This window comes from Salarias fasciatus, unplaced genomic scaffold (assembly GCF_902148845.1).
Source record: "Salarias fasciatus unplaced genomic scaffold, fSalaFa1.1, whole genome shotgun sequence".
Classification (NCBI taxonomy): domain Eukaryota; kingdom Metazoa; phylum Chordata; class Actinopteri; order Blenniiformes; family Blenniidae; genus Salarias; species Salarias fasciatus.
In genome coordinates, this window is record NW_021941381.1 from 163352 (window position 1) to 190834 (window position 27483).

Below are 27483 nucleotides of genomic sequence, written 5' to 3' on the forward strand. Positions count from 1 at the left end.
CAATAAGTAGTTCACAAAATCAGTACTGCTGGACTTAATACATTACATATTACTTGCACAAGTACTATGAAGTACTATTACTGTGTACTTTTTCTGTAATTTGTCTCCAAAGTTCCCTGTTGTTGTAAATGAAAGCCAGTAGTCCACGAAATCAGTACTGCTGGACTCATGTCATATATTTCTTGCCAAAATGCTATGAAGTACTATAACATTTTTTGGCGTATTTCCACCTCCCCAACACCAACTCGACTCGACTCCGCTCTACCCCACTTGCCTAGCCTGGCTCTCAGGATTCTATGTAAATGCCGCTCGGTGATAATAGTTCCTTGCAATGCCAGGCTTTTCAGAATGTCTTTGTAGCTCATTCCCAGTCGAAAATAAAATTCAATCACACTGTCTCTGTTCATCTTGTTGTTTCAGTTTCTTCTGCTGCCTCGAACTTTGACCTAGAGAACACCAATGGGTGTGCTCACCCAGTTGCCCGGGAATGATATATTTAATTCGTTCCCACGAATTAATAAATCGTGCGCATGATTTATTAATTCGTTTCCTTGAATTAATAATTCGTGCGCACGATTTATTAATTCGAGGGAACGAATTAATAATTCGTGCGCACAATTTATTAATTCGAGGCCACAATTTATTATTTTTTTTTAACCATGTCATGTCCGGGGCTCCGTAGTTTTTTGTAAATGTTTAATGAAATAAAATGTTTTTTGTTGTTTATTTAAAGAAAGTTTTAAGATTTGTCCTGGAAACATTGTTTTTTATTTTTATTTGGAATATTTTGTCAAATGCCATTTAATGTTATGAAAAGCAAACCGAATTTGTATCTACCTCCGCAATAGTTTTGTGTTTTGTTTTTCCCCCAGTCCAGTCTGTTTAAAAATTAAAAAAAAAAAAAAGATTTTGTAACACTTCTTTTTAATGTTGACTTCTCAGTGTTCCGACTGCAGTGCCGCTATTTGACCAGTAAGGGGCGGTAGCCGGTTTGCTAGCGTGACCACGGCTAAACGGAAGTAGAAGACGTAGAACCGGGGGTGGAGTGGCTGAGGCGGTGAAGGTTTTCTCGTTAAGTTGACCGGGGAAAGTGGAGTGGCTGAGGCGGTGGAGGTTTTCTCGTTAAGTTGACCGGGGAACGATGCTTTTCCTCCGCATCGCTCCGGGTGTTTGTAGGCAGGTCGGCGCGGTGACGGCTCCGAGAAGCAGAGCGCTCTCCCTACAGGTACCGACCGGAGGCGAATACTCCCCGGGGATCCGGTGTCAGCTTCATTAATCCACACTCATAACATGTTTGTTTGCACCCTCCAGTTGAGGAAACTGTCAACGCTGACCGGGACCAGTTCGCTCTCGCTGACCGCTCTGCAGCCTGCACATCGGCTTCAAGCCACAGTGAGTCTCGCTCTCAGACTCCAAACACAGAGAATCAGGAAAATGCGACACAGTGCGTCCGCCATGTTGGATGGGTCTCAGTGGTCGTATTGACAGGCACGACATTCAAGCAGATCAAACAGAGTTGAATAAACCTTTTAAAAGTCGGGGTAGACTGTAAGCGTACCCGTATTTGTGTTTTTGCAACACTAGGCTAAACCAAGCAGCAAAAGCTTGACAGGTATATACAGACTTAACATTTGAAGTCTGAGAAATGTATTGTTGGTCCAGCTTGTAGATCATGTAGGTCTCCTGAAATCCAATTCTTTGTCGATTTTGATTTAAAACAAAAAAAAAAAAAGCTAAGGGTTTTCTTTTGTTTGTTTGTTTTGTATAAATGGAAATGTATTGTATGCCATAACTGTGGCTACTTATATTTCTTCAACTACTAAATCCATGTCTACCTGCTTCACCATGCACTCCACAATAGCCCGGTCACATACATAACAACCCAGTGCCCTCACCTCCTTCTTGGGTGACTTCAACCATGCAGTGAATGTAGAGAACACTCCATACTCATCGCTGTCACCCACTGCATGAGCTGCCCCACACCTGCTGTATGTTCACATTAAGGCTGGTGTCTGGAGTTTCCGTTAGTTTCCAACGTGTGTATCATTTTTCAACAGAGCTTAAATGTGTCAGTCTGGTTCGATACTGTAAGATAATATTAGCATAATGCAATATAAACATTTATTTATGAGCCCCGCCTTCGTCTCATAGACCCACATGTTATCCGAGAAAACGCCGGTCAGCTTCAGCCATTAGAGCTCGAGCTTCCACCTTGTCGTGCTGTCAATCAAAGTGTGGAGCAGCCAGAGAGCACGGCCGCTCGCCCAGGCAGAGTAGAGTTAGCTCTGCAGCAGCCGGCCCGCTCACCTCGGATATAACCACTGTCTGCTCAACATCCACCGTAAACAGCTCAACATGGAGGATGCTGCAGGACTCAGAGGCTCTCATTTTCACCCGACAGATAATGGGAATGGCTAGTGTGACGTCACAAGTCACTTCCGGGTCCAAGGCTTCTAGCGCGCAATGTAAACACAATGGCTGTTGCCAAAGAACCGGTCACTTTTTTCACGGTAACAGTGAATTTTGCTGACTTTCCAAAGTCAGTGAAGAGAGGTTTAAACTCTTACAACTCAAACCGAGTTGTAAATATTTCTGTGGTGACAGGTGGAAGTCTGAAATGGAAAGCACAGGCTTCAATGAAAAACAACATTTACGAGGTTGAGGTGGGTGATTAAGTGGCTAGCTAGCATTAACACGAGGGTGTCAGTCGTCGCATCAAGCTGTGTAACTTAACTATTAATTAATTAGCAATGTTAGAATCGGGTTCTGTCTGTCTGCGGTTTTAGGACAACTTACAGTTTATTGTAGAAGTGTCATCCAGGGAAATAATTTTAAATAATAATAATAATAATAATAATAATAATAATAATAATAAAAAGCCCTTACAGAATATCTAATAATATCCCCCCTTGTGGGATTACTAAAGGATTATTAACTTTGGATAACTCCGCTGGTCCATCCTGCCGGAGAGGAGGCAGTTTTAACAGTGAGAGAAGACACACAGCTGCTGCAGAGCAGCTTCAGATCCAGCGGGGGAAACGCTGTTGTTTAGCCCTGAAAAGATGTGGGACTTTATTTTGTCCTGTGCTGTTTTACACAATATTGTTCTGGCCGATAGAGTTACTTTTGATGCGCCGGCGCCACGAAAGGAGCTGATGTGGGAACCAGCAGGACCTGAGGAACCGCGACTGACACGTAAATAACCTCTAAAGTTTAGCAAATAATTTATTTAATCAGTGATGTGACACCAGCAGCCTAGAAAATAATATTAGCTAAAGGGAGATTAAACACAGACAGAGGACGTTTAGCCAAAAATTTTATTTAGACTTCTATAAATTGTGTTTAATTTAAGCAGCACCGGGAGCGGGGGGCACGCGCCGCCCTCGTGGACTGAGTCCCGGGTCCTGCTCCGTCCTGTGTCCCGCTCGGTCCGGGGTCCTGCTCAGGACCGGGTCCGGTGCTGGGTGTGTGTCTCGGTGGGACCGTCACCGCTGTGGGGAGGAGACCAGGCTGCGGTGCTGCTGCTGTCTGGCTCTGAGACATAATTAAATGAAACAATAAAAATATGATCTATATAACGTGAGTCCGCCTCATTATTTGTAATATCAGTAAAATAATATAATGATGTAATATCGGAGGAAAGCAGTAGTAGGAAATGGTTTTGTTGACATCGTTCCTGTTGTTACAACACGGGACACAGCACAGCACCATCGCACCTTTGGACACGGAAGTGACGTATTCAGCTTCGATGACGTAGCTACTAGCCATCCCCATAGCGTGCACAATTAAAGGGGTGTGGCTTGGTCGCTCATGAAAGCAGAGGGAGGGTGGAACCTGAGACGTTGGATTAAAAAAAAACCTCTCTCTTTCAAAACTCCGGACACAAGCTTTAACAGAATTTAGTGTCGCGATGCCCTGAAACAGTGGCAGTATAAACTGTGATCAGAGACATTCAGGCTGAAACAATCGATCGGTGTTTGAGTCACGATAGTTTTCCTGGCTCGATGTTTAGATCAGGATGGAGAAAGTGATCAGGGCTGAGTGGTTAGAGTGTGAAAAGCCATCTTTTTAAATGTTGATACTTGGAGATTTGGGATTGATTCAGAATCTTAATAAAAATCCCATTTTGGATGTGAATTTTTTTTCTGGCACCCCTTGTAATGTTATTCTTCATTTAAATATTTGCACAACATTTTTAATTTGGTGAAACGTAATATACAATACTCAGCAGTATTCCTCGATGTTGAACTCTTCATGTTTATGAAAACTGGCAGTGATGGCCGCTGCTATTTTGTTCTGCTAAGACAGCATCTGCACTAGTTTGATTATTTCATATGCATTTTTGAATATGTCAATTGATTTTAACCATGTCATACTATTCCACCGTCAAAGGAGTTTAACACTACAATTTAAGAAATAGAAGAAAATAAGAAGTAGAAATAAATACATTTTTGGCTAACTGGGACCCACTGACCCACTAAATCACACTTTTGGGTCCCACAGACTCACTACCCTGAACACCTGTCAACATCACTACTACACTACACCAACCTTTAGTCCTTATTATGATGGACTTGTCCTGTTCTGCACAGTGCCTGTGGTCGACCATTCGCCGTTAGTACTTTGAAACTTTGTACTCTTCTTCTTATGTGTGAAATAGCTGTTTTCAACCAGTATTACAATGAATTATTACCACCTACTGTTAAGGATTGTAATCATACTCAATTATAGCTCAGCCGTGTGTCTGTGGTAGAGCTTCAGCTTCTGGACGGATGGAGTGAGGTGGAGTAAGAACATCCACGTGACGTCAGTGCTGCAGGACAAGTCCTCCCTGGTGCAGATCAGGTATCTCTACCCTCCTGCTATTGTCCAATGGTCTGCAGCAACCGGTGGAGAGATTGACTGACCGCTGGCTTTGTGTCCCTCTGTGGCAGTGAGCTGTCAGAAGCAGCATATGAGAAGTTGGCCGACGAGACTCTGGACTCTTTAGCTGAGTACTTTGAAGATCTGATGGATGAAGCTTTCACTGGGGCAGACTATGATGTCGTCTTCACTGTAAGTGTTGAGAACTCAAGCAATGGAGGTCTTAAAGTGCTTTGCCTTATTATCTTAAGTGAGTCTGCCTTATTGCTCCTGCAAATTTAAGTTAATTATTTCCTTTGTATAACTTATTTTGGGAGTAAAACATTAGCAGCTCATTACTAGTATCAGTTTCTGTTGTTATAGTGTATTCATAAGTGGCGAAAAATACCTCTTAACGCTGTCACATTTTAAATTTCCCACTAGGATGCAGAAATTTGCATCAACATGTTGCATTTACTGAAGTAACTTCTTGGATAAATTGTACTTGTGGGAGTAGCTTTAATTCAAAGTCTACTTGTACTTCAGTAAACTTGAGTCAGAAAATGTTCACTCTGTCTGATCTGGACTTCATGTCACTTACTCCCTTTATTTTTGAAAAGATTATGTTCAAATAATCCCACTATTTTGCTCTGGCACAGAGACTTCCACCTTAGACTCCACCTCCTTACTCTGTGTATCCAATCAAAGGAACTGCAGATGAACTTGATGACAGCAGAAAGTAATCAGTTGGTCAACGTTACTGACGTCGATGCAAAAAAAAACATTGATGTGAAATTTTAAGTGTGGACTAATTGTGTTATTGTTGTCATATATTGCTGTATGATGAAATCACATCGGCCACTTCACGCTTATCGATCATGACGGTTCACTACCGAAAGTGCTGGGGACAGTGTTGCTCACTGGCCCAGTTTACATGGGTGTTTTTTCAATCCGATTGTAAATTGAATTGAAAGTCCTTTATTTGTCAGAATCAGAGTCATTTTATTGTCATTGCACATTGTACAACGAAATTTCAAGCAGCATCTGTATAAAAAAACCTAACAATAGTGCAAATTTAAAAATATAAATAGAAAAATAATCGTATATAGAAAAGAATTTGCAGTATTTGCAGATTATTGCACATTTCCATGAGTGCGTGTGTGTCAGTGACCCTTTAGATTCAGTGCAGTGATGGTTTGCGGAAAGAAGCTGTTTCTTAGTTTGTTTGTCTTGTTTTGATAGACCTGTAGCGCCTGCCAGAGGGTAACAGTTCGAACAGGTGGTGTGCTGGGTGGGTACTGTCTCTTTTGATTGCCTCGGCTCTGCTGAGGCAGTGGGATGTGTATAAGTCTCTGATGGAGGGAAGAGGGCGTCCGATGATCTTTTCAGCTGTCCTGACTACTCTTTGTAGTCTCTGCCTGTCTGCCTCGGGGCAGTGGAAGAACCACATGGTGATGCAGTAGGTCAGGATGCTCTCGATGGTGGAGCGGTAGAAGATCACCAGCAGCTTCTCACAGATGTTAGTTTTCCTGAGTACTCTCAGGAAGTGCAGACGCTGCTGTGCATTTTTGAAGATAGCCGAGGTGTTTGCAGACCAGGAGAGGTTGTCGGTGATCACGGTGCCCAGGAAGGTGAAGGTGTGGACCCTCTCCACTGGATCCCTGTGAGGGACCGAGGGGTCACCCCGACTCAGGATCAGCTCACCTGGATCGCGTTGGAAGAGGTTTGGCGGAGAAATGAGGTGGACGTTCCCAGGTTCTTTGCCAATCCTTCTGTTTATTGGCAGTTTTAAGGTCACACACCCTCACAACAGGCTTTTGACAGAGGCTTCTCCAGACTGACAGCCTCACAGGTGCTCTCTCTCCCCTCTCCTTAACCATGGTCCTCCTTAAAGCTACGGTAGACGATGTTGTCCAAAAGCACTTTTAGTCATACTGAGTGAAATGCTCCTTGCCCTCTGGTAGAAGTCAATACATTATGAGGACGGAAAAAGGTGCAGAAAAAATCTGACCACTGTAGTGGCCACAGGACAGTAAAAACTCCGACCAATCGTAAGGCGCGGACCGCTCTTAAGAAACCAGTCAAATCCCTTCGCCGTTCTACCAGCCCCCTGCGCGTACATTTCAATAGCGTGCACTAGCCCTGGTGCAGAGCGCGTTGCCAAGGCGCTCTCAGCAGTCGCGGCTCACCTGAAAGATAGAATGAGGCGGAGCTGCGCGCTGCGCTCCTATGCTCGTTGTGTGCGGTAGTCAGAAGGGTTAATAACATTGGAGGCGATCACAAACTCCGTGCGCGTGGCGCTTCCGGGTCCAGTGCGTTCGCTCCCAACGGGAGCTCCTCCAATGGGGTGGGAGCTAGGCGGAGCCTTGGGGAGATGCTACATTCGAATACATGCTAGTTTTCCAAGATCGCCGACCCTAGTTTTAAATACATCCAGCCCAGACCAAATTAACCAATCCCTGGGCTGGATTGAACCAAAATTCTAGGACGGGTGTCTGATCATCTTATTAATATTTACAAAAAGATTTTAACAAAATCCCCAGTGTCAAGTAAAAATAAATGAAAATATAAATTCACCTAGGATGACCTTCCCCACAAGTTAATTTTTCAGAACATAAATATTTACAATAAATACACAACTGTGCTCCCCTTCACACCATGGACTGCTCCTCCCTGCATCAGCCAGGTGAAATACAGCTTCTTCAGCGGGCGCGCTCCGCTAGTATCAGCTGGGCAGAGAGAAGGAGGAGGAAGTGTGCGTGGTGAGTAGTTTTATGGCGTTTCTGCTCGTATGTGGGATGTTACGTCCTCAGGGGGTAGTGGGTACCACACTGCCTGCATTTCAGCCGCAGCCACGCCACTCCTCACTTCTGCCACATTCTCCACTGTCTGTATGAGAAGGGCTGTCAACTTCTCACAATCCCCATGTATGAAGAGGGGAGATGGATCAGACCTGTGTTTCCTAAAGTCCAGGATGACTTCTTTGGTCTTTGTGATGTTCAGAGACAGGTTGTTTGCCGAGCACCACTCAGCCAGTTTCAGGACTTCATCCCTGTAGGCAGACTCATCGCCCCTGGTGATCAGTCCCACCACCGCTGTATCATCCACAAACTTAACGATGGTGTCACTGGAGTGGGCGGGTCTGCAGTCTGTGGTATAGAGGGTGTAGAGCAGTGGACTCAGCACACACCCTTGTGGAGAGCCTGTGCTCAGGGCCCAGGTGGAGGACTGATGGGGCCCCAGTTTAACCGACTGGGGTCGGTTTGTCAGGAAGTGTTTGATCCAGGTGCAGGTGAGTGGGGGGAGTCTCAGATCGATCAGTTTCCTGACCAGGATGTCGGGGATGATGGTATTAAAGGCTGAGCTGAAGTCGACGAAGAACATCCTGACGTAGCTCTCCCGGTGTTTTAAGTGGCTCAGCGCAGTGTGCAGTGTGTGATGCTATAGCATCCTCTGTTGACCTGTTTGCTCTGTGAGCGAACTGGTAGGGGTCGAAAGAGGAAGGGAGGCAGGTCATGATGTGGTTGAGAGCCAGCCGTTCCAGGCACTTGGTGATGATGGGTGTGAGTGCCACTGGGCGGTAGTCCTTGTGGCTGACGGTGGCAGATTTCTTTGGCATTGGGATCATAGTGGCAGACTTCAGGCAAGCAGGGATGGTGGACTGTGTCAGGGAGAGGTTGAAGAGTTTGGTGAAGACCTGCGAGAGTTGCGCGGCACAGGCCTTGAGCACCTTCCCCGGTACACCATCGGGTCCAGAAGCTTTTCTGGGGAGAGGGCTTTTTCAGCATCCTTTCCACTTCATGTGCCTGCACAGTCAGCGGTTGGGAGCTGGAAGTTGGATGTTGCTGGGGGGATGCAGGGTTTCCCCCAGAAAACTTGCTAAGCCTGGTGGTTGGACTGCTAGAGAAACCCATCGTGTTTATGAAAAAAAAAAAAGTTGACAGAAATTTTGAAATTATGACTGTTGTGTTATTGTCAGCATTTATTAACATGCAGATTCTTACAGAAAACTACAATATTAAAATAAAGTTTTAACAAACACAAAAAATAAAATTAAAATAAATATAAAATGTTTTCACCTAAGTTTTCACCTATTGAATCTTAAAACAAGCCTTTGCTGTTCACATTTAAAGGTAAAATAAATTAACAAAAATACAGTTCAAACATGATCAAGGTGTAAAAACAGGGCACTCAGAGGCTGAAGAGGTCTCTGCTGGACTGTGTGACCTCGTCTAATTTTTGAATGAAAAACTAAAGACAAATTACTGAAAAAAATTATTAGATTGCTTACAGTTACTCATATTCTTATGTTCTTTAAGTATTTGTTGTTTGTATGGAGTTCACAGCAGTGCATAAGTCCAGCAGTACCTCCTTCAGTCCAGCAGAGGGCGCAGTGTTACTGTTAGATGTATAGTGCAGTGTGAAGCAGTAGAAGAAGAATGTGCATGAATGGAATCCCCCAGACTGATGAAGCATGTTGTTCATTAAACAGAAGCAGTTCCACCGTTTGGACAGTGAATCATTCTGAGGATAGAACACGAACCATTTTGGATTAAATCCGCTAGTTTGATGTTTACCATCGCGGCTCGCAGAAGGCTGCTCTGACAACGTGCTAACATCCATGCTAACTTGCACCAACTCTGCCTCATCAACGAGCCGCGGCGTTCTGATGAAAATTCACGTCACCTCTGACCCCCTATGTGTTCACGTATCCATGTTTGATTCTTATAAACAGGCCAATGATTATCTTCATTAAAAAGAAGGACTTCTCTCACTGTTGAGGATATCACAAGGCTCCTGGAATTCGTCTCCACCTCTACCTACTTCCAGTATCGGGGTCCCATCTACAGACAGAAAGAAGGGTTCGCAATGGGGGATCCGCTGTCTGCCATAATGAGCGGCTTCTTCATGGAAGACCTTGAAGCCCGGGCCCTCGAGACAGTCCCACCACACTGCGGCCTTTCCCTCTACATGGATGACATTTTGGAAATAACAAGGAAAGGACATACACAAGAACTCACGGATCATCTCAACACACAGGATGACACAAACAACATCAAGTTCACCCACGAAGAAGAAACAGACAGCACTATACATTTTTTGGACCTGGACATAAAACATCTGGAAGATGGCAGCATTAAAATTCACATATATCGAAACCCGCTCACACAGATCAATACCTTCTTTGGACGTCAGAACATCCCATTAACCACAAACTTTCAGTCGTAAGAACCCTTTTTGAACGCACAAAACTAATCCCACAGGAAGAAGATAGAAAGGAGGAGGAACAACACATCATAAAAGCACTAAGAAAGTGCAACTATCCGATGTGGGCCATAAACAAAGGCCGCCAACAAGCAAAACAAAACAAAGACACAAAAAAGAGAACAATGACCAAACAAACTGAGAAACCAAACAGGGCCATGGTGACACTTCCATACATCAGAGGGATCACAGAGAGAATACAACGGGCCATGAATAAGCACAACATCAGCACCCCAGTAAAACCACACGTTAAACTACGGCAGTTATTAGTACATCCCAAGGACAAAATAGAGCCACAACACAAATGCAATATTATTTATGAAATACCTTGTTTGTCGTGCAACAAATCCTACGTCGGGGAGACTGGCAGAGCCTTCAACATCAGGACAAAAAGAACATCGCACTGAATGTGAAAAAGAAACATCTAAAGCATGCACACGCTCCTCCAAACGACAGGCAGAGCAGGAACAGCTAAAGTCTGCCATTTCCGAACATTGCAGGAGGGAAAACCACCTTATGGACTGGGATCATGCCCAGATCATCAGCACGGAAAGCAACAAATACCACCGCTGGATCAGGGAGGCCATCGAGATCCGGAAACGCGCCCCCCAGACTGTGAACCGGGCGGAGGGGGCGTATCAACTTTCTCACACCTGGGACACTGTGCTGAAGAAGTCAGACTGCAGATGGCGCTGTCATCCTACTGCACCCAGTAGGAGGCTGGCGCCAATTTCTGTATAAATCAGCTGACCAGACACGTCACAACAACATCACGTGACACTTCTGAGGAAGGCTGCAGGTTGACAGCCAAAACATGTAAAGGTAAGCAAGATAATCATTGGCCTGTTTATAAGAATCAAACATGAATACCAAAAAAGGCCTAATGAACCTCATCGGACTACTGTGTTCACGTATCGACCATAAGGTGTCGCCATTGCAACTGTATCACCAGATGCCATTAAAAGCTCGAGAGACCGTCTTTGGTATTGCTGTTTTGGTGCAAAAAAAACACATTTACAATTAATAAACCATAAAGCACTGAGGGAAACCCTGGGATGTGACTGCAGACTTTTGGGCGGGGGTCTCAAAGCGTGCAAAGGTGTTCAACTCCTCTGCTAGTGCGGTGCTCGGGACTACTCCTGAGTTTGTATGACCCTTGAAGTTTGTGATCTGCTGAATTCCCTGCCACACCAACCGAGAGTTGTTGTCAGAGAGGTGGCTTTCAATCCTCTGTCTGTGCTCTGCTTTCGCTTTCCTGAGTCCTCTCTTCAGGTCAGCCCTGGCAGCACTATACAGTTCCTTGTTTCCAGACCTGAAGGCGGTGTTGCGGGCTCTGAGGCGTGTCTTGCCCTGGCTATTCATCCAGGGCTTCTGATGCGTTTATCCACTGTTACATTCCTCATACAGAACTTGATGTAAAATAGTACAGCCTCTGTGTGTAGGGTCAGGTCCTGATGTTCAAAGACACACTATTCAGTGTGCTGGAAACAGTGCTGGAGTTGAAGAATAGCATTTTCGGGCCAGGTTGTGATGGTCTTGGTCAATGGAGTTGTGCTTCTTTTTAGCGGTGTGTAAGCAGGGGCAAGGAGCAGAGACAGGTGGTCTGACTGGCCTAAGTGTGGCAGTTGTATGGCTCTGTATGCATGTTTAATGTTTGTGTAGACGTGATCTAAGGTGTTTTCCCCTCTGGTAGCACAGCTTACATGTTGATAGAATTTAGGCAGGACAGACTTCAGGTTTGCCTGGTTGAAATCTCCTGCAACAATGTGTACGCCGCCGGGGTAAGACTGCTGTAATGTATTTAATACGTCTGCTAATAGCGCTAGAGCTATGCTAGTGTTAGAATCAGTTGGTATGTAGGCAGCTGTGATTAGCACAGCTTTTAGCTCCCCAGGCAGGAAAAAGGGACGGGCTTTTACAGAAATGAACTCTATGTCCGGTGAGCAATGTGTGTGCATAATAGTGTTATTTGTAGACCAATTGTTGTGTACGTAAATACACAGGCCACCTCCTCTCCCTGTCATTGTGTGCACTGTGATGTTTTATTTTCTGGCATTACTTGTAATGACCTAGAGTTTGAATTCAGACTAGGGCTGTCACGATATCAAATTTTCTCTTCACGATTATCATGGGCAAAAAATATCACGACGATATTATCACGATATCAGCAAAAATTTTACTAATAATGGTGCAAACATTCAGATTCATCTTTAATTTTATTTTTGTTTGTTTTCTCTCTTTTCCCAGATGAATTACATTCAGAATACCTGTCAAATGAGGTGTTGAAACAATATGAGAACAGTAACTGTACAGCTGCATACCAAACTGTAGTTACACTCAACTAATTAAAATCTGATGAACTGATTAACAGAGGATCCACAGCAGAGGCGTAGTTTACGTAGGGTTGGTGGATTATGAAAACCCTCGGGCCCTGTTGGGGTGAAATCCTGTCCCACCACCACACTGCCGAGAATTTTTGTTTGTTTGTTTGTCTGTTTAAATCCGAGGCGAAATAAGCAGCAGCTGCTTCTCTCCAGCCAGAGGCGCCGCTACTGGCTAGGGCCCTGAGCTGAAGGGGGCCTCGAGGGACGGCTGATATCAGTCAATTTCAATGACAAATTTAAGGCGCTACACTTGACGCTGCAACGACCAGGTGTCGAAAATCCCCCGCATGGGGCCGTTTTCCGAGTACTCACCGGTTAGTTGCTAGAAGGGGGCCGGTGGAGAAGATGGCGGATATCAGCGACACAACTTGAAACCCCCCGGACACATTACAATGACACGTCCGGAACCTACCTAATGGGGCCCCACTACTACCCGGCTTGCATCTGTAGTGGTGCATGGGCGTGCACTATCATATGTACGCGCACTGCACTGCATGCACGCGCGCACGCTGGGCGGCACCTTGTGCCACACCGGAGTTTTAATTGCAGACTCAACTCACCTGCGCGTCTCTCTCTGGCGTTTCTCAGTTCAAGCAGTGCTGCAGCAGCACAGAAGCTGCCGCGAAACCTTCGGTTCAGCTAAAGACAAGTTAAACTTGCTTCTCCACCGCTCTTGAGTTCACGCGGTCAGTGATCTGAACGCCGTCCTGGCGGGGTGAGTGATTACTATCGGCGCTTCATTCATAAAATACTCGCCTCGTTTCTAACCCGCGCGTGTTTGTAGGCGCCGCTGCAGTTAATATTGAGTGCTCCCTTCCTGTTCTCTCACGAGCATCAGCGCACCTGTTCTGTGAGTATGGGTTTCTGTGCTTCCATTCTAAATTCAGAATATTTTGGGATCTAACACGGTTTGCTGTGTAGATCCCCACGTCGTGTGGCAGTTCATCCGCCACTGCGGATCTGGTGAGATTTGCCTGAGAGGTTCTGGGGTAAGTTCAATATTCCTCTCCATCTTAATTAAATTAGGCTCAAACTAAATTCCAATTATAATATTTTAGGGTCGCAGAGACGGGCCTTTTCCTTCCACGTGACTGGTTTCCGCTGCTGCCATTTGGGCTTCCTCCTTTTTCTGCTGCTGTTTAGTAGGCCACATTTAAAATGCGATTTATTTTCCAGGCATGCAGGTTCCATTTTGTAACTTTATTTTGAATTGAATGGATGAGTGTGTGAATGGAAATGCATCTTTTAAAAGGAAAATATTTGTATCATACATGAATGTTAAAATTAAATAAAGCAAAGTCTATTTTGATGTCTGTTTCCGGTCCATCAGTCCAACGAATCTGCAGCCTTTTATCTGTGCAGGATAACCTTGGGGACGCTGGTTTCTACCAGTTGGCGTTGTAAATATAAAAGTCTCCAATTTTAGCAACTTTATAGTGTTATTTAAAGTAATTATAATTTATTATGTAGAGAAAACCACTCGACCTGGCCACACATCAACGTGCAGTCAGTGTTGCTAAACACACTTTTTTCGGGTTAGGAGAGCGTCTCGCTGTCGTTGTCGGCTGTTTAGTTCACTCCTGACGCTCGCTAAGTGGGAGCCACGCTAGCTCGGAGCCGTGCTGCTACCGCTGCTCTGCTGTGTTTATATGAGAGGGGAGGGGGAGAGGGAGGGGGGGCTGCAGGAGGGAGACGAGGCAGGGCGGAAGAACAGGAGCGGATTTTAAAAATACACTTCAACACGTTTCAAGTGGCACTAGATCCTCTTTACGATATTATCATGTGCGCATTTTGAACACGATATTGAAATTTCATTTTTTAATACCACGATTATCGTCAATACCAGTTTACCACGACAGCCCTAATTCAGACTGTACACAGTGCAATTACTTGGTGGTGGGTTGGACCCCCGTTGAAAAGCTCTAAGCTTCTAGGGTGTCCTTTTTCACAATATGCAATGCAGTTTTTGTAAGTTACAGTTTTGTAATGCTTAGAAAATTGTGAAATAAACGCACAAACAAACAAACAAACAAAACTACTTGTGATACAGTTTAACTAACGATCAGTTAGTTAAATTAAACTAAGTTATTTAGTTCAGTTCTTCTCTTTTACTGAAAATGACAGTGCATCGCCTCACTGAACATATCACCACGTCTTGCTGCTAACAACATGCAGAGAGAGCCTGCAACGCTTGCAGTGTCGTTCTTCTTCTGTGGTGTCTGTGTAAAATAAGGTTAAACATGCAAACAGCACACCTAGTGGCATGAAGTGTAAATGCAGTCATGGCGTCGTCTGTGCGCCGTGGTCTGAATGGGAATCTCCTGGGGTTATTTTAAACCCAGAATATTTATTCAGAAACCAGAATATTTATCTTAACACGAATATTGACTGCACGTAAACGTAGCCAGTGTCGTCTTTCCAGGCCACTGCACCATACGAGTAACATTCTAAGATTAGAAAAACGATTAATTTAGTCTTTTTTTGTATTATTGTAGTTTTGTACTGTTACATTTTAAGTCTAATCTGTCCAATCTAGATTATTTAAATTTTGTACATTTGATGCAAGCATTAATGATGGCAGCAGCATTCTTTTATAGCAGCAAAAATCCTCAGCGCTGTAAACTGTCACACTTTAACTAACGATCATTCAGTTCTTCTCTTTTACTGAAAAAACGGTGCATTGCAAGTTTTATTATCTTGGTGCTAGATTTTTTTTTTCCCATTTACTGCACTGTTAAGTGAGATTGTTCTTCTATTTTTCTATGTTTATATTATTTAATTTGCATTGCTGTTTGCTTGGTTTGTTAATAAAATGTTAAACTACTCAATAGTTCTAGTTTTCAGTTCAGATGCTTTAAAACTGGTTTAAAAACAATATAACATATCGAGATTTTAATCGAGATTGAATGATATGAGAAAAAAAATCGTGATCATTTTTTTTTTGCCATATCGCCCAGCCCTAAGACAGTGTCGAGACGGCTGGGGACAGACCAGGATTCGGGAGTTGTTGAAAGATGACAAGTATGCCATACAACCGCCTTAGGGGCTCCACTCCGGATTCACTGTAGGGTTTACTCCCTTAGCCTTTGTCTTTCCCAAGACCTCCACAAGGCAGTGGAGTTATTTGAGCTGGCGGTTGGTTCATACGGCACCAGGGCGTATCCACACGCCGGTGGGCCTGCATGCCACATGTCTGGGGGCCAACCTCCTCCGAGTCCTTGTAGCTCGGCCTGAGTCCGTGAGGTATCTCTGTACGAGGAAGCGCTAACATAGGGCTTGCAGATGGAGAGACTGTATACTGGCAGAGGGAGACTTACACACACTGCTCCCCTTTTCGCATACAAGCTAGCCAGCGGTGTTAGCTGAAAGCGAGAAGTGACAAGCACGACCACTGCAGCTCCCACACAAGACGCGTCACACTGCCATTTGAGACACAAGTGACCATAATATAATAACCAGATGGTCAAAAGGGTTCAGACATTTTCTCACCTATGATTTTCAATGACTTTTCCATGACTTCATAATTTGTTACCGAATTTCCATGACCAAAACACAGCTTAATGCTTCACTAAAATGTACTGTATTGGCCCGAATATAAGACGACTCCAATTATAACACGACCCCTATTTTTCAAAGATCATTTTGTGAAAAAAAAAAATAAAAAAATGCTGAAGACAGTAAGGGCTCTCATAAAACAACTTTTTATTATACAATTATTATAAACTCAAAAACTCACAACTGAGATAACATTTCTCGAGATATAAAATGAAAAAATATATTCTCTTTCTCAAAATAAGAAACAATAAACAACAACAAGAACCTCAAGGGGTCAAAACTGCATAAATGATGTAGATAACTTTCCAGTTCCTTCAGCTGAATCAGGCTCTGGTGGTGGACATTCCGTCTTTCCGTCTTTCAGAGACGTATTCTCTCATCCTTCTATCAGTCTCTCTGAAGCGTCGCTCTGGGACCACGGAAAGCTTTTCTCATAGCGTTAGCATCTGTAGGCGTTTTTTCTGTGCTCTCCAATAAGAACGAGGCTCTGCTCCACCAGATCTCCTGCAGCTTGGCAGTAGTTTGATGACTCTGCTGCGTTGATCACCATCAGTTTAAAGTTGGTATCATAACTTCTCCTCTGTTGTTTGCTCAGTTGTCCAGCGTTCAGGCCCTTTGTTCCAGATGATCCGCCATTTTTCATCAGATCATCTGATCTCATTTCATCGCTCCACTCGCTCTCTGCTCAGTGATACTTTGGCTCCATCTATCGGTGCGGATGCGTATTGACCATCTACCGTAAGTCCGCGATTATAACACCACCCCACTTTTTAGGATGCAATTTCTGGAAAAAAACATTGTCTTATATTCAGGCCAATACGTTATATTCATTCGAGTATTGAAACATTAGGTGCTGAGCAGAGCTCCCCAGAGCTCCTCCACTCCTCGTCTGATGTCTCCTCATCATCTCCACTCCTCTCGTTCAGCGGCTCTTATGCTGAGTGGAATGTTATTTGAAACGCAGCCCGCTTCTCTCGAGGCAATATTGTACACACCAACTGTACTAAAAATAGTAAACAAACGAAGAAACGTCAATTTGAAATAAAAAAAAAACACTATAATCTGTGATCACTTGGAAATCGAAGTCGAAAGAAGACCGTCCATAGAGAGCGTCCACTGTAACCGGAAGTTTTTGTGCGGTCTGAGATTTCAACAGAAATTACGTCACGTTGCTCCGTGCATATAGCCCATTGGGTAAAAATAAATTAATTGTACTGGCTGACCAAACTTCAGGGGTTGAGAACATTACAATAGTATTATAATGCAGGCGACTGGTTTGATCAGGTGGCATTCCACGAACGCCGCCTGGTCACATGATCTGGTCACATGACCAGACAGCCGCTTGCGCTGCGTGCTCGTAGCTAAGCTACTCGGTTCAAACAGAACGTCAAACATGAAGCTCCAGGTACATTCTCCACCTCTAACCTGTCAGTCACCATCATCACACAGTTTGTCCTCCAGTCTCCCGCCTGCTACGTGAGGAGAAGCGGCGTATGGAAAAAAAACTGTGCAAATCGTCGCGCCGCAGCCGGCATCGTGATTTAAAAAAAAAAAAAAAAAAAAAAGAGGCTTTTGGCCAAGTTGGTAAGCAGCTAAACATTTAAACAATAAACAATCGTGTTAACTGTGCATGTATACATGGACGGCATACAAAATCCACGATGAATCCTCATTTACGAGGGCCCTGGCAGAGGCGGATTATACAGCATTCTGTGAAATGTGCACAGGGTTTCTCGCGTAACCTTCAGGTCTTTTAGCTCTGCAGCAGCAGTCCTCAGCGCCGACCAGAGTTTTTATCTGCTGATATCTCCTCAAATAATGTCCCAACATCTCCATGATACGCTGCTGTGTCCGTGTTAACTTGTGACCAATAGATGACTGAAGCTTGTAGTCGTTCTAGCGAACGTCGGTTATCTACATTTACAGTCAGCGTATAAGTTTCAAGTCTTTTGTGAGTCTTACTTTTACAGCTGCTGTTATCAGCATGTGTTTACACAGAATTCTGCCGTCATTCGTTAACACGGGAACCAGTTAATCTATAGTAGTGGCCGGGCGATGGCTCGTGGTCTGCTACAGAGCTCTTTGAACAACTCGCTGTTGTACGATTTGCTTCCATCTCGCCTCACCAGTGTTTGTTCTCTCTGGGTTTTTATTAAAAAAGTGTTTTTCGACCACCGCCGTGTTCTTCTGCTTGTTTTTGACTGTCCTGCTTCCCGTTTACTGCGCACGCCATCACGTCACTACGCACGAGGGAACGCATGCGCAGAACAAATAATCCCCCATTTTTTTCCGCTCCACTGTCAGGCAGCGTTTATATGAGACACGGAGGGGATTATTGATCGGTGTACACCACCTCGTACAATCGTCTCCGAAATACAATCCGCTCCGAGTTAAGCGGATCCACTCAGTGTTTACATAACACATTTACAATCCGCTCCGCCTACAAGCCGATTTTACGGGGTGCATGTAAACGTGCTGACTGTTTACATCCCAGAACAGGGAAGAAAAACGGACGATAATGGTGGAACAATGAAAAACAGATGAAAAGCAATGCATTGCACGCCAGGCCCAAAGAATGGCCCCCATGCTAATCAGTGCTGCATGAGAAATGCATGCAGCGGGTTATTGTGAAAGACTGCTGTGGAGGGTGTACAAGAAGAAGAGGCTCGAAAACCCCCACCCAGTTTCCAAAGTTTGAGAACATTTGACTGAAAATAAACCAGTGAAACACGATAAATGCACACTGTGAAGCTCAACTTTCATTCCATCGTAGCACTACAGCCTTTAATCAACACGTTAAATGCCAGAGCTGCTGTTCAAGTTTCAAGGTTCAAGGTTTCTTTATTTATACCTCACGGTAAATTTGTTTGCAGGCAGGGACTCGGCAGTCCGAATAAAACACACATAAGAAAAAACACACAGCAATCAGTACAATCAACACACAAAGAAGCCAGTCATTAAGAACCATAAAATCACCTAAAATTTCCCAGATAACATCTCCAAGCTCCAAAGGTTTAATAGGACTCTCTCATCTCCTCGCCCTGGCATTGAGCTTTGTGATAGCTGCTGGGACAAAGGTAGTTCTGTAACGTTTGGTTGTGGCCTTGGGGACCATGAAGCGACAGCCGGAGGGAAGGAGTTGGAACTCGCTGTGTCATCAGGTATCCACAGCGCATAGGTGCTTAGAAATGAAGATCACTACTCAAATAATTGATAAATTAGTCGAAAACAAAACTAAATGGTTAGTTGCAGCCCTACGTCTTCAATGACATTGCCAGGTACGTGTCCTGTGTCCCTGATACATTAGCATCTGAAAGGATTCACTGTCATTATGATGTATCCTGGAGACACAGCTCATTTTCCCAGTGAAAATTTATATATTGTGACAGCGTCTATGCACACATCCCATTTTCAGATGAGGTCCAGTTTTTCTCGAGTAAGCATGTATGACAACTGTGACAGTTGTTTTGTAATTAACTTTTCAGCTTTAGATTTTTATTTCATATACATACACAAATGTGTCTGCCGATTATAAGCATGTCCTACTAGAGGTCAACCGATAGTGGATTTTTAAATGCCGATATAATAACGATAGTTTGGAGCAGGAAAAAGCCGATAGCCGATTAATTGGCCGATAGCCCAGCCCCCCGGAAAAAATTCAACACTGTTGGAAGTTAACACTCTGACTTTATTAGTACTACTGAACACTATCCAAATGTATAAAATTGCAAAGAAAACATAAAAATCAATATATTTAATTTAAACTTATGTGTGTTCAATATCAATTAAAACTGACATGAATAATTTTGTTACACTTTAATATGGGGGGGGACTTCACATTTTGTGAGTGATGATACTGTATGCCATTAAAAGTAACACTAGTTAAACAAGGCATATGGAGTGAAGGGATTTGAACTGTGATTTTCTCATCCTCCCATAAGCTGAAACCTTTATCCCTAACTTATATCTTATATACTCTAAACAGTTGTGTTCTTTATCATTACTGAAGAATGGTCTGTTTTTTTAATTAGGCTATCTTTTTTGAAAGAATAAATTTGGAATTCATTTCCAAATATAGCCTATCTAACCCTAAAATCGAGGGGGGGCGCTGGTTTGTCTCAAACAGCGGCTAAAATTGCCAAATTTTAAGATTCATGGCAAACTAAGATGAACTGGCTTCACAGAGACGCTTTCTTTCAGCGTGTTTTCAACGAGCTGCTAGCTGTTAGCTTAACAAGCAGTGTGGTTGTGTAAAACTCGGCTGTGGAAATGTCGCTGTTTATGCTAACATATGATGCACGTTATGCTTGTTGAACAGGTGGAACTTATTTCCTCCACAAAGGAGGTTATGTTGACTTTCAACTTGTGAAGGTTTTAATACACTTACAGTGATGCTAATCGTGTCTCCACGTCCTTCTCCTTGGTGATCACAGAGACAGAGAGCAGCAGGCGAGGGAAAGACCAGTCGGCGCTGCCGAAAAAAAAAAAAAAAAAAAACAGCCATTGGCCACTATCGGGGCCATTTGCGTTAATTCCGATAGTTTGTAAAACGTCCTATCGGGCCGATTGATCGGCCAAACCGATGAATCGGTCAAGCTCTATGTCCTACCATACCACCAGTTTAATCCTACAATTTAAAAAATACAAGAATAGAAGAAATTGAAATGCATTTTTTTAAATTGGTGTGGGATCCCATTGAATTTTCCATAGACCCACTGAAAATCGCGCTTGTGGGTCCTGAGGAATCACTACATTGAAAACCTATATGCGATCACTGCTTCTTACAACTTCCATGTTTGGGCTAAATGTTTCCACAATAATCACAGAATTGAAGTTAAGCTGCTTTAGCAGGAACTCTGAGCGTGTCTTGTCTCGTATGTTCAGAGCGGTGTGCTGACGGTGAAAGTGAGCGGGGACCATGGCACCTACGTCATCAACAAACAGACACCAAACAAACAGCTCTGGCTTTCTTCTCCCACCAGGTGAGACCAAGACCTCCCGCTGAAATGAACATACCAACTACGACTCCACGTTTAATGTTATACAGTGTAGCATATTAGCATTGGTAGTATCTGAGGAATCAGTAAGACCTTTTTGTGATGTCTTCAAGGTATTTGTAGTAAACCTGATATAATCAGTCATTCATCATGTTTTATTCAGGTGATAGAGGTGTGACCACAGACTACTGGTGATGTTTTACCTGACGGATGAGGTATTGTTGCAATAGTAATCCCTCCACATTGGTGATCGGCAGCTGGTAGGAACAATAATATCTGCCCACCAGATGATTTTGAAAATCCGAGGCACCTGCTTCACGGAGACAGTAACATCGTCCATTAACTTGTCAGTATACATATTCTCCAAAACTGCCACTACCTGTTTGAAAACCTTTGAGTCAGTGAATAACCCGCTGTGTGGTGCAATCTCCCTGCTGCTTTCAGGGACACTTTGTAAAAGCAGCATGCTGCTAGCTTAGCTACCGGCAGTCAGCTACCAGTTACCGCAGTCTGACGGACGGCTGTTAGCTTAGCTGTTAGCCACCGACGAACCAGCTAGCTTTGAACCATTCTTTCACACTTCCAACATCACAGGGAGGAACACGATCTCAACTTCTGAGACGGTGGAAAGGAGATTCAAACGCTGAGCATCTCGGAAAGAACGGGAAAGGTTGCTATTGATGGACAGTTCAGTTCTCAGAGGAAGTGTCCATAAGCAGCGTGGTGGCGGGTTGGAGAGAACCAGGGAAACATTGTTCCGGTAGGTTAATTTGTGGGTTTAGCGTGGCTGTTCACGGTTCTGTTTGTTGTTGTTTTATCATCCTTGTTGTTCAGTGATCATGGTGTCTCTCATAGTGGGAGTGTGAATGACAGCCAAATATAGTTGCCGACATATTGTTGCTATATCAAAGCTTCAAACAAGAGCCAATAGCAACAGAACAAGAAGCAGCCCAGTTTAAATGGGTGTTTTTTTTTTCTGTCTGACTCAAAACAATCTTAGTTTACATGGACGCTAAATAAAGTTGTCTGCGTTCAGTCCTTGCTTGCGTGGGCCCCAGCTAAAGCAGATTATTCAGTATCTGTGAAATAAGCTAAAGATCTATTTCCCACTTTGAAGGTTCAGATCTTGAGCTTCGTCGTCAGCAGTCTTAAGTCTACCTGTATGCTTTTTATCTACTGGATGTCTGCCCACTGTTAATCTTCCACAGAGCTGCTTAAACACGTTGCTCTTGCGTGATTTGCAGTCATCTTGCCTCTTTACAAGTTTTTGCTCTCTCAGGGTTTATATTAAAGGTTTTCTAAACCAGCATCCAATCCTTGTTTATGACTTTCCTAATTCCTGCTTCCTCTTTTCTGCACATGTCATTGTGCTCTATGTATGAGGGAGTGCATGCACAGAACGAATAACCCATTCATACAACACGAGCCGTTGTTTTCAGCTGCTTCTATGAGGCACAAGTGATCAGGATAGACTACCTCTGACAATCCGATTCCAAGTGTATTCCAATCCAAGGGGAATCAAATCCACACAGGTGTTTATATGAGACATTTGCAATCCATCTGATGTTAGCTTGAGTGGCAAAGTTTTATTATATGTGCACTCTCTGTCCCCTGTTGTGCTTGCATGCATTTCGAGAGGTTTCTTTTTTTTGTTTTTTTGTTACTTCCATTCTTTTGTAGTTAGAAGTCTAGATGAATGAAAACAGGATACATGACATTTATTGTAGGAGTGGTGAACATGCAGATGAATAAAAAACTGTTTAGAGTTTGGGTATGGACTGAAGAAATACTGTATTGGCCCGAATATAAGATGACTCTGATTATAAGACGACCCCTATTTTTCAAATATCATTTTGTGAAATTAAAAATTTGTTGAAGACAATAAGGTTACTCATAAGAGGACCTTTCATTGCACAATTATTTAAACTCAAAAACTCACAACAGTGATAACATTTCACGTGATTTAAGATTAAAAAAATATTACTGCAGTATTAAATAGGGGTGTAACGGTACACAAAAGCCACGGTACGGTACATACCTCGGTGTAAGGTTCACGGTTCGGTACGTTTTTCGGTACAGTGGGGAAAAAGTAAAAAAAGCTCACAAATGTACCAGAACATTTTTCCCAAGCTTTCCCATGCGACACATTATTGGCCCAGTTTACATGGTGTTTCTTCAATCCGATTGTAAACAATAGTATTAAACGAGTGTATTCATGTACAGCATACAAAGCATCCACGATGAATCCTCCTTTACAAGGACCCTGTGACATGCGCACATAGTCTCACGCGGAACTTGCAGGTCTTCCTCTCTGCAGCAGCAGTCCTCAGTGCCAAGCAGAGAGTTTTTATCTGTTGATATCTGCTCAAATAATGTCCCAAAATCTCCATGATATGCTGCTGAAGGAGCGGCTGCTCCCCTGACTGCAGCACCGCCGTGCGGAGCAGCACGTCTCGGCGTGAGCTCTGCGCCGCATGCCGATGTTTCGAATTAACTGGTGCCCGTGTTAACTTGTGACCAATAATGACTGAAATATCTAGTCGTTCTAGCGAACCTCGGCTATCGACAGTTACAGTGAGTGTATACGTTTAAAATCTTTTGTGAGTCTTACTTTAACAACAGCTGTAATCAGCATGTGTTTCCACAGACCTCCGCTGTCATTTGTTAACACGGGAACCAGTTAACCCATAACACCAGCCGGCGATCGCTCGTATTCTGCTATGGAGCTCTTTATACAACTCGCTGTTGCGCGATTTGGTTCCATCTCGCCTCTCCAATGTTTTTTATGTCGGGGTTTTGTATTAAAAAAGTGTTTTTCCACCACCGTGGCGTTCTCTGCTGGTTTTTTGACTGTGCTGCTTCCCGTTTACTGGCACGTCACACGTCACTCCGTATGAGGGAACGCACGCGGAACAAATACTCTCCCGTTTAATCCGCTCCGCAACACGCTGCAGCTCTCATTCCGCTTGTACTTTCTTCTTTGTTTGTTCATGTTTGGACCTGCTTGTTGTACTTCTTCTTCTTCTGTCATAATGGTGGTTGCCGGCAGCTTTTAGGCTCATTACCGCCATCTAAGGTTGGAATTTTTTTTTTTTTTTACTCACTGGTGTATTCGTCGTGTGATTTTGTGTGCCGAACCGTGACCCCCGTACCGTAACGGTACGGGACGAATACAAATACCGTTACACTCCTAGTATTAAATAAAAAATATATTCTCTTTCTCAGAATAAGCAACAATTAAGAGCTTCAAAGGTTGAATGACTGCATTAATGATGTAAATAACTTTATAACCATCAAATTCAAGTTCTGTTCAACTTCATGAACATTAATAATTCAGCCCTCTGTGAATGTTGGGTTCAGTCTGGCCTGTAGAAAACAGTTCTTCAGAAAGAAAGCAGGAGATTTCAGCTGCTCTGAGCTTTTATTACTTTCTCCTGAAGGCTGTAAAACTGAAACAAACCAGATAAACATATAACTGAACAAATACACAAGATGGATCACAACATACATCACTGTGTAAAAACAAAACAGGTCAGTATTTAAAATCAAAGCCGCTAGCTCAATGCTAACTATTAATGGAAACGCCATTGACATGCTAACGGAATTAGCATCTGTGTTGAAACTTCAAAACAAACTGACAAACTCACAAGTATAAATTTCACCTCTATCCTGAACATCAGCTAAGTATATTCGAGTACTGACAGGCAGGTATTTTCGATGCACTGTTTGAAATGAACCTTAGAAAAACTAACAGCAGCCACACTGCTCAGTCTTCTTCCATATCAAATAGCTTTTTAGCAGTTTTAATGTGATATAATTTTAATAGTTGCCCTATGTGACCACTAGAGGGCTCTGTCTCCATTGAAATACAGCCCCTCATAATCCCATTAAACCAAAGACGTTCCACTGGTGATCAGACTAAAGGGTCGTTTCAGCTGTTAACTTGATGGTATGTTCACTAAGAGTCTTTTCACATTCCTGTGATTTGTTGTATATAAAGTCCCTCATGCTAGCTTGTGAACTGCTAGCGGTAGCTTGCGAGCTAGCGTTGGCATCGGTGCTAGCTTCAGCGTCTCTCCCTCCAGCTTTTCGGGGTGTTTCTATGGCGGCTGATCTCTTGTAGATCCCGTACTGCTGCTGTAAACCAGCTCTGCCTGACCCAGCCTCCACCAGCCTCCACCCAGCCTCCACCCAGCAGCAGCTCCAGTCAGAAAAGCTCCACTGCGCTCCGCTTCGTTGTTAGCTGCCTTTGCGTCCCCGAACGCAGCACTGGCTGTAGCTGCGTTTTTTTTTTTTTTTTTTTTTTTTTTTTTAATCATCGTTAATGTTGCTCCGCATGTATCTATTATGTATGTGCATAACTGCACTAGAGGGAATATTTAGTTGATATTATCTGAAGCTTTCAGGTAACATCGTCACTCCAAAAAATATTATATATAGGTGAAAAAACAACGAGGAGAACGTGCCCTATAGACGGTTTAACCATCTTTCTGATTTATGAGATCGTCCCGATGTTATAATCCTTAACGATCTTATATCGTCATATCGCACACCCCTACCTGTAGACGAATCTCCTCTTCCCCACGGATCCAGAGCAGCTCTCTGGTCTCACTATCTTGCTAATGCTGGGTCGTCTTGACGAAGGAAATCTCACGCTGTGTCCAGAAACAACAACTAGCGCGTTAACGTAGCCACGCTGTGTCGACGTCATCACCTAAGTTACCGCGTCAACTCGCGTCTGCCTTTCACACTCCCTTTCGCCCCTCTCACTAAAAAGCCGATAGTAGCGACCCGCTAAAAACCCACATTGATTGCCGGGTTGAAAGACCCGGGTCTAATGCAGAGTGAACCCTTTCACACTGCCATGAGGAGCCGATTAATTAGCGGGTTTAAACGGGTTTTTTGGCCAGTGTGAAAGGGGCTTCACACTGCTGTAGGCTTACACTCTGTCCAGCTCACTACCTCCCCCTAACGCGGCGGCTGAGCCACTGCATGCAAACAGAGGCAGTACAGGTCACCGGTACTATGGCTCCATCTAGTCCTCGATTATAGCACGACCCCATTTTTGAGAATACCATTCCTGGAAAAAAATATCGTCTTATATTCGGACCAATACGGTATGTACATTACAATTATTGATGATTAACGACTCACTTTCTGCATGACTGCGTTCAGAAGCTTTTCCGCGTTTCACTGTCATATATTTCCGTGTTTCACTGTCATATATTTCACTGACTTACATACATGCCTCCAGCACTGACAGCTAAGTGGGGATTTTTAAAAGCTGCAGCATCAACACCTTGGTGAGGCAGAGCTGTTCAGCCAATCAAGGAGGTTTATTAGGAGGGTGTGGTCAGGTTGCCTCTGAGCTTATCGGCTCCTCAGAGCTCCATACACACTACAGGATGTCTAATCACAAATATTGAACATGTTCATTATCTACGATCCTTCCTTCCAACAATTCCCAAGCGGCTCTAATGGGAAAGAACACACCAAACACTACAGGAAATTTGGGCACCATCTCATTTGCGTACACCTGACAATCGGACCTTTGCTGGCTTGCATTGGGACAAAGTTAAGCCCGATTATCCTGTAGTGTAGCCTTTAGTAGAGATTCCACCAATCACTGATAAACAATATAAATGAATGACATGAAATTAAACCAACCAGCGCCAGTTAATGGCTGTGGCTTGGGCCAAATTTTAGGTCGCCCATCGCACCTATCTGGTTCATAAACCACTGAAAGTGAAGAATGATGAAGCGCCCCACTTTAAAAATTTACCACCAGCGGCAAGTGCTCATGTTATTTTTTTTTTTTTTTTTTTTTTCTCCAGTAATCAGAATTTTCATTTTAAAGTCAGTAGTTCAACATATATGTCCTTTTGTGTGTTTGCAGTGGACCAAAACGCTATGACTGGACAGGTGAACACTGGGTCTACTCTCACGATGGCGTCAGCCTGCACCAACTGCTGTCTGAAGAGTTCTCAGCAATCTACAGTAGAAACATCAGCCTGAAGGATCTGCCTTATTCCTGAATCCAGACAGCTGTGGACAACCTGCTCACACTGTTTAATAATGGAAGGAAAGGGAAAGACCCCTTCAATCTCACCTCTGCAGAAATACATGTTTTACCATTTTATTACATAGAATATTTAAGATGTTCTGTATTGTTGTTTCTGCTTTTCACCATTGCTTCTTTTGATTCATTGTGTGTCATATGAACTCTGCAAGAAAATCGGTGTTAAAGGAATACTCCAAAGATTTTGGACCCACGCCCTATCCCGTTCATTTACAAAGTGAGATAAGCTCATAAATACCTTTATTGTGTCCGTTCGTCCAGCCGCGGGCTCCCAGCTGTTAGCATCGTAGTTAGCTTAGCTCAGCTGCGGGAGATGAAGAGGACACAGAGCCGGACTGACGAAAGTGGACAAAATCCTCCT

At 43.7% G+C, this 27483-nt stretch overlaps 1 protein-coding gene across 1 annotated transcript; it reads left to right on the forward strand.

The window, feature by feature from the left end:
- Nucleotides 1-1027: 1027 nt before the first annotated feature.
- LOC115385356 (frataxin, mitochondrial-like) lies at nucleotides 1028-27404 on the forward strand. The gene is made up of 6 exons (XM_030087341.1): nucleotides 1028-1225; nucleotides 1312-1392; nucleotides 4754-4845; nucleotides 4935-5055; nucleotides 20931-21028; nucleotides 26940-27404. Exons 1-6 carry the CDS (start codon nucleotides 1142-1144, stop codon nucleotides 27076-27078), a joined length of 615 nt encoding a protein of 204 aa, XP_029943201.1. The 5' UTR covers nucleotides 1028-1141; the 3' UTR covers nucleotides 27079-27404.
- The last annotated feature ends 79 nt before the right edge of the window (nucleotides 27405-27483 follow it).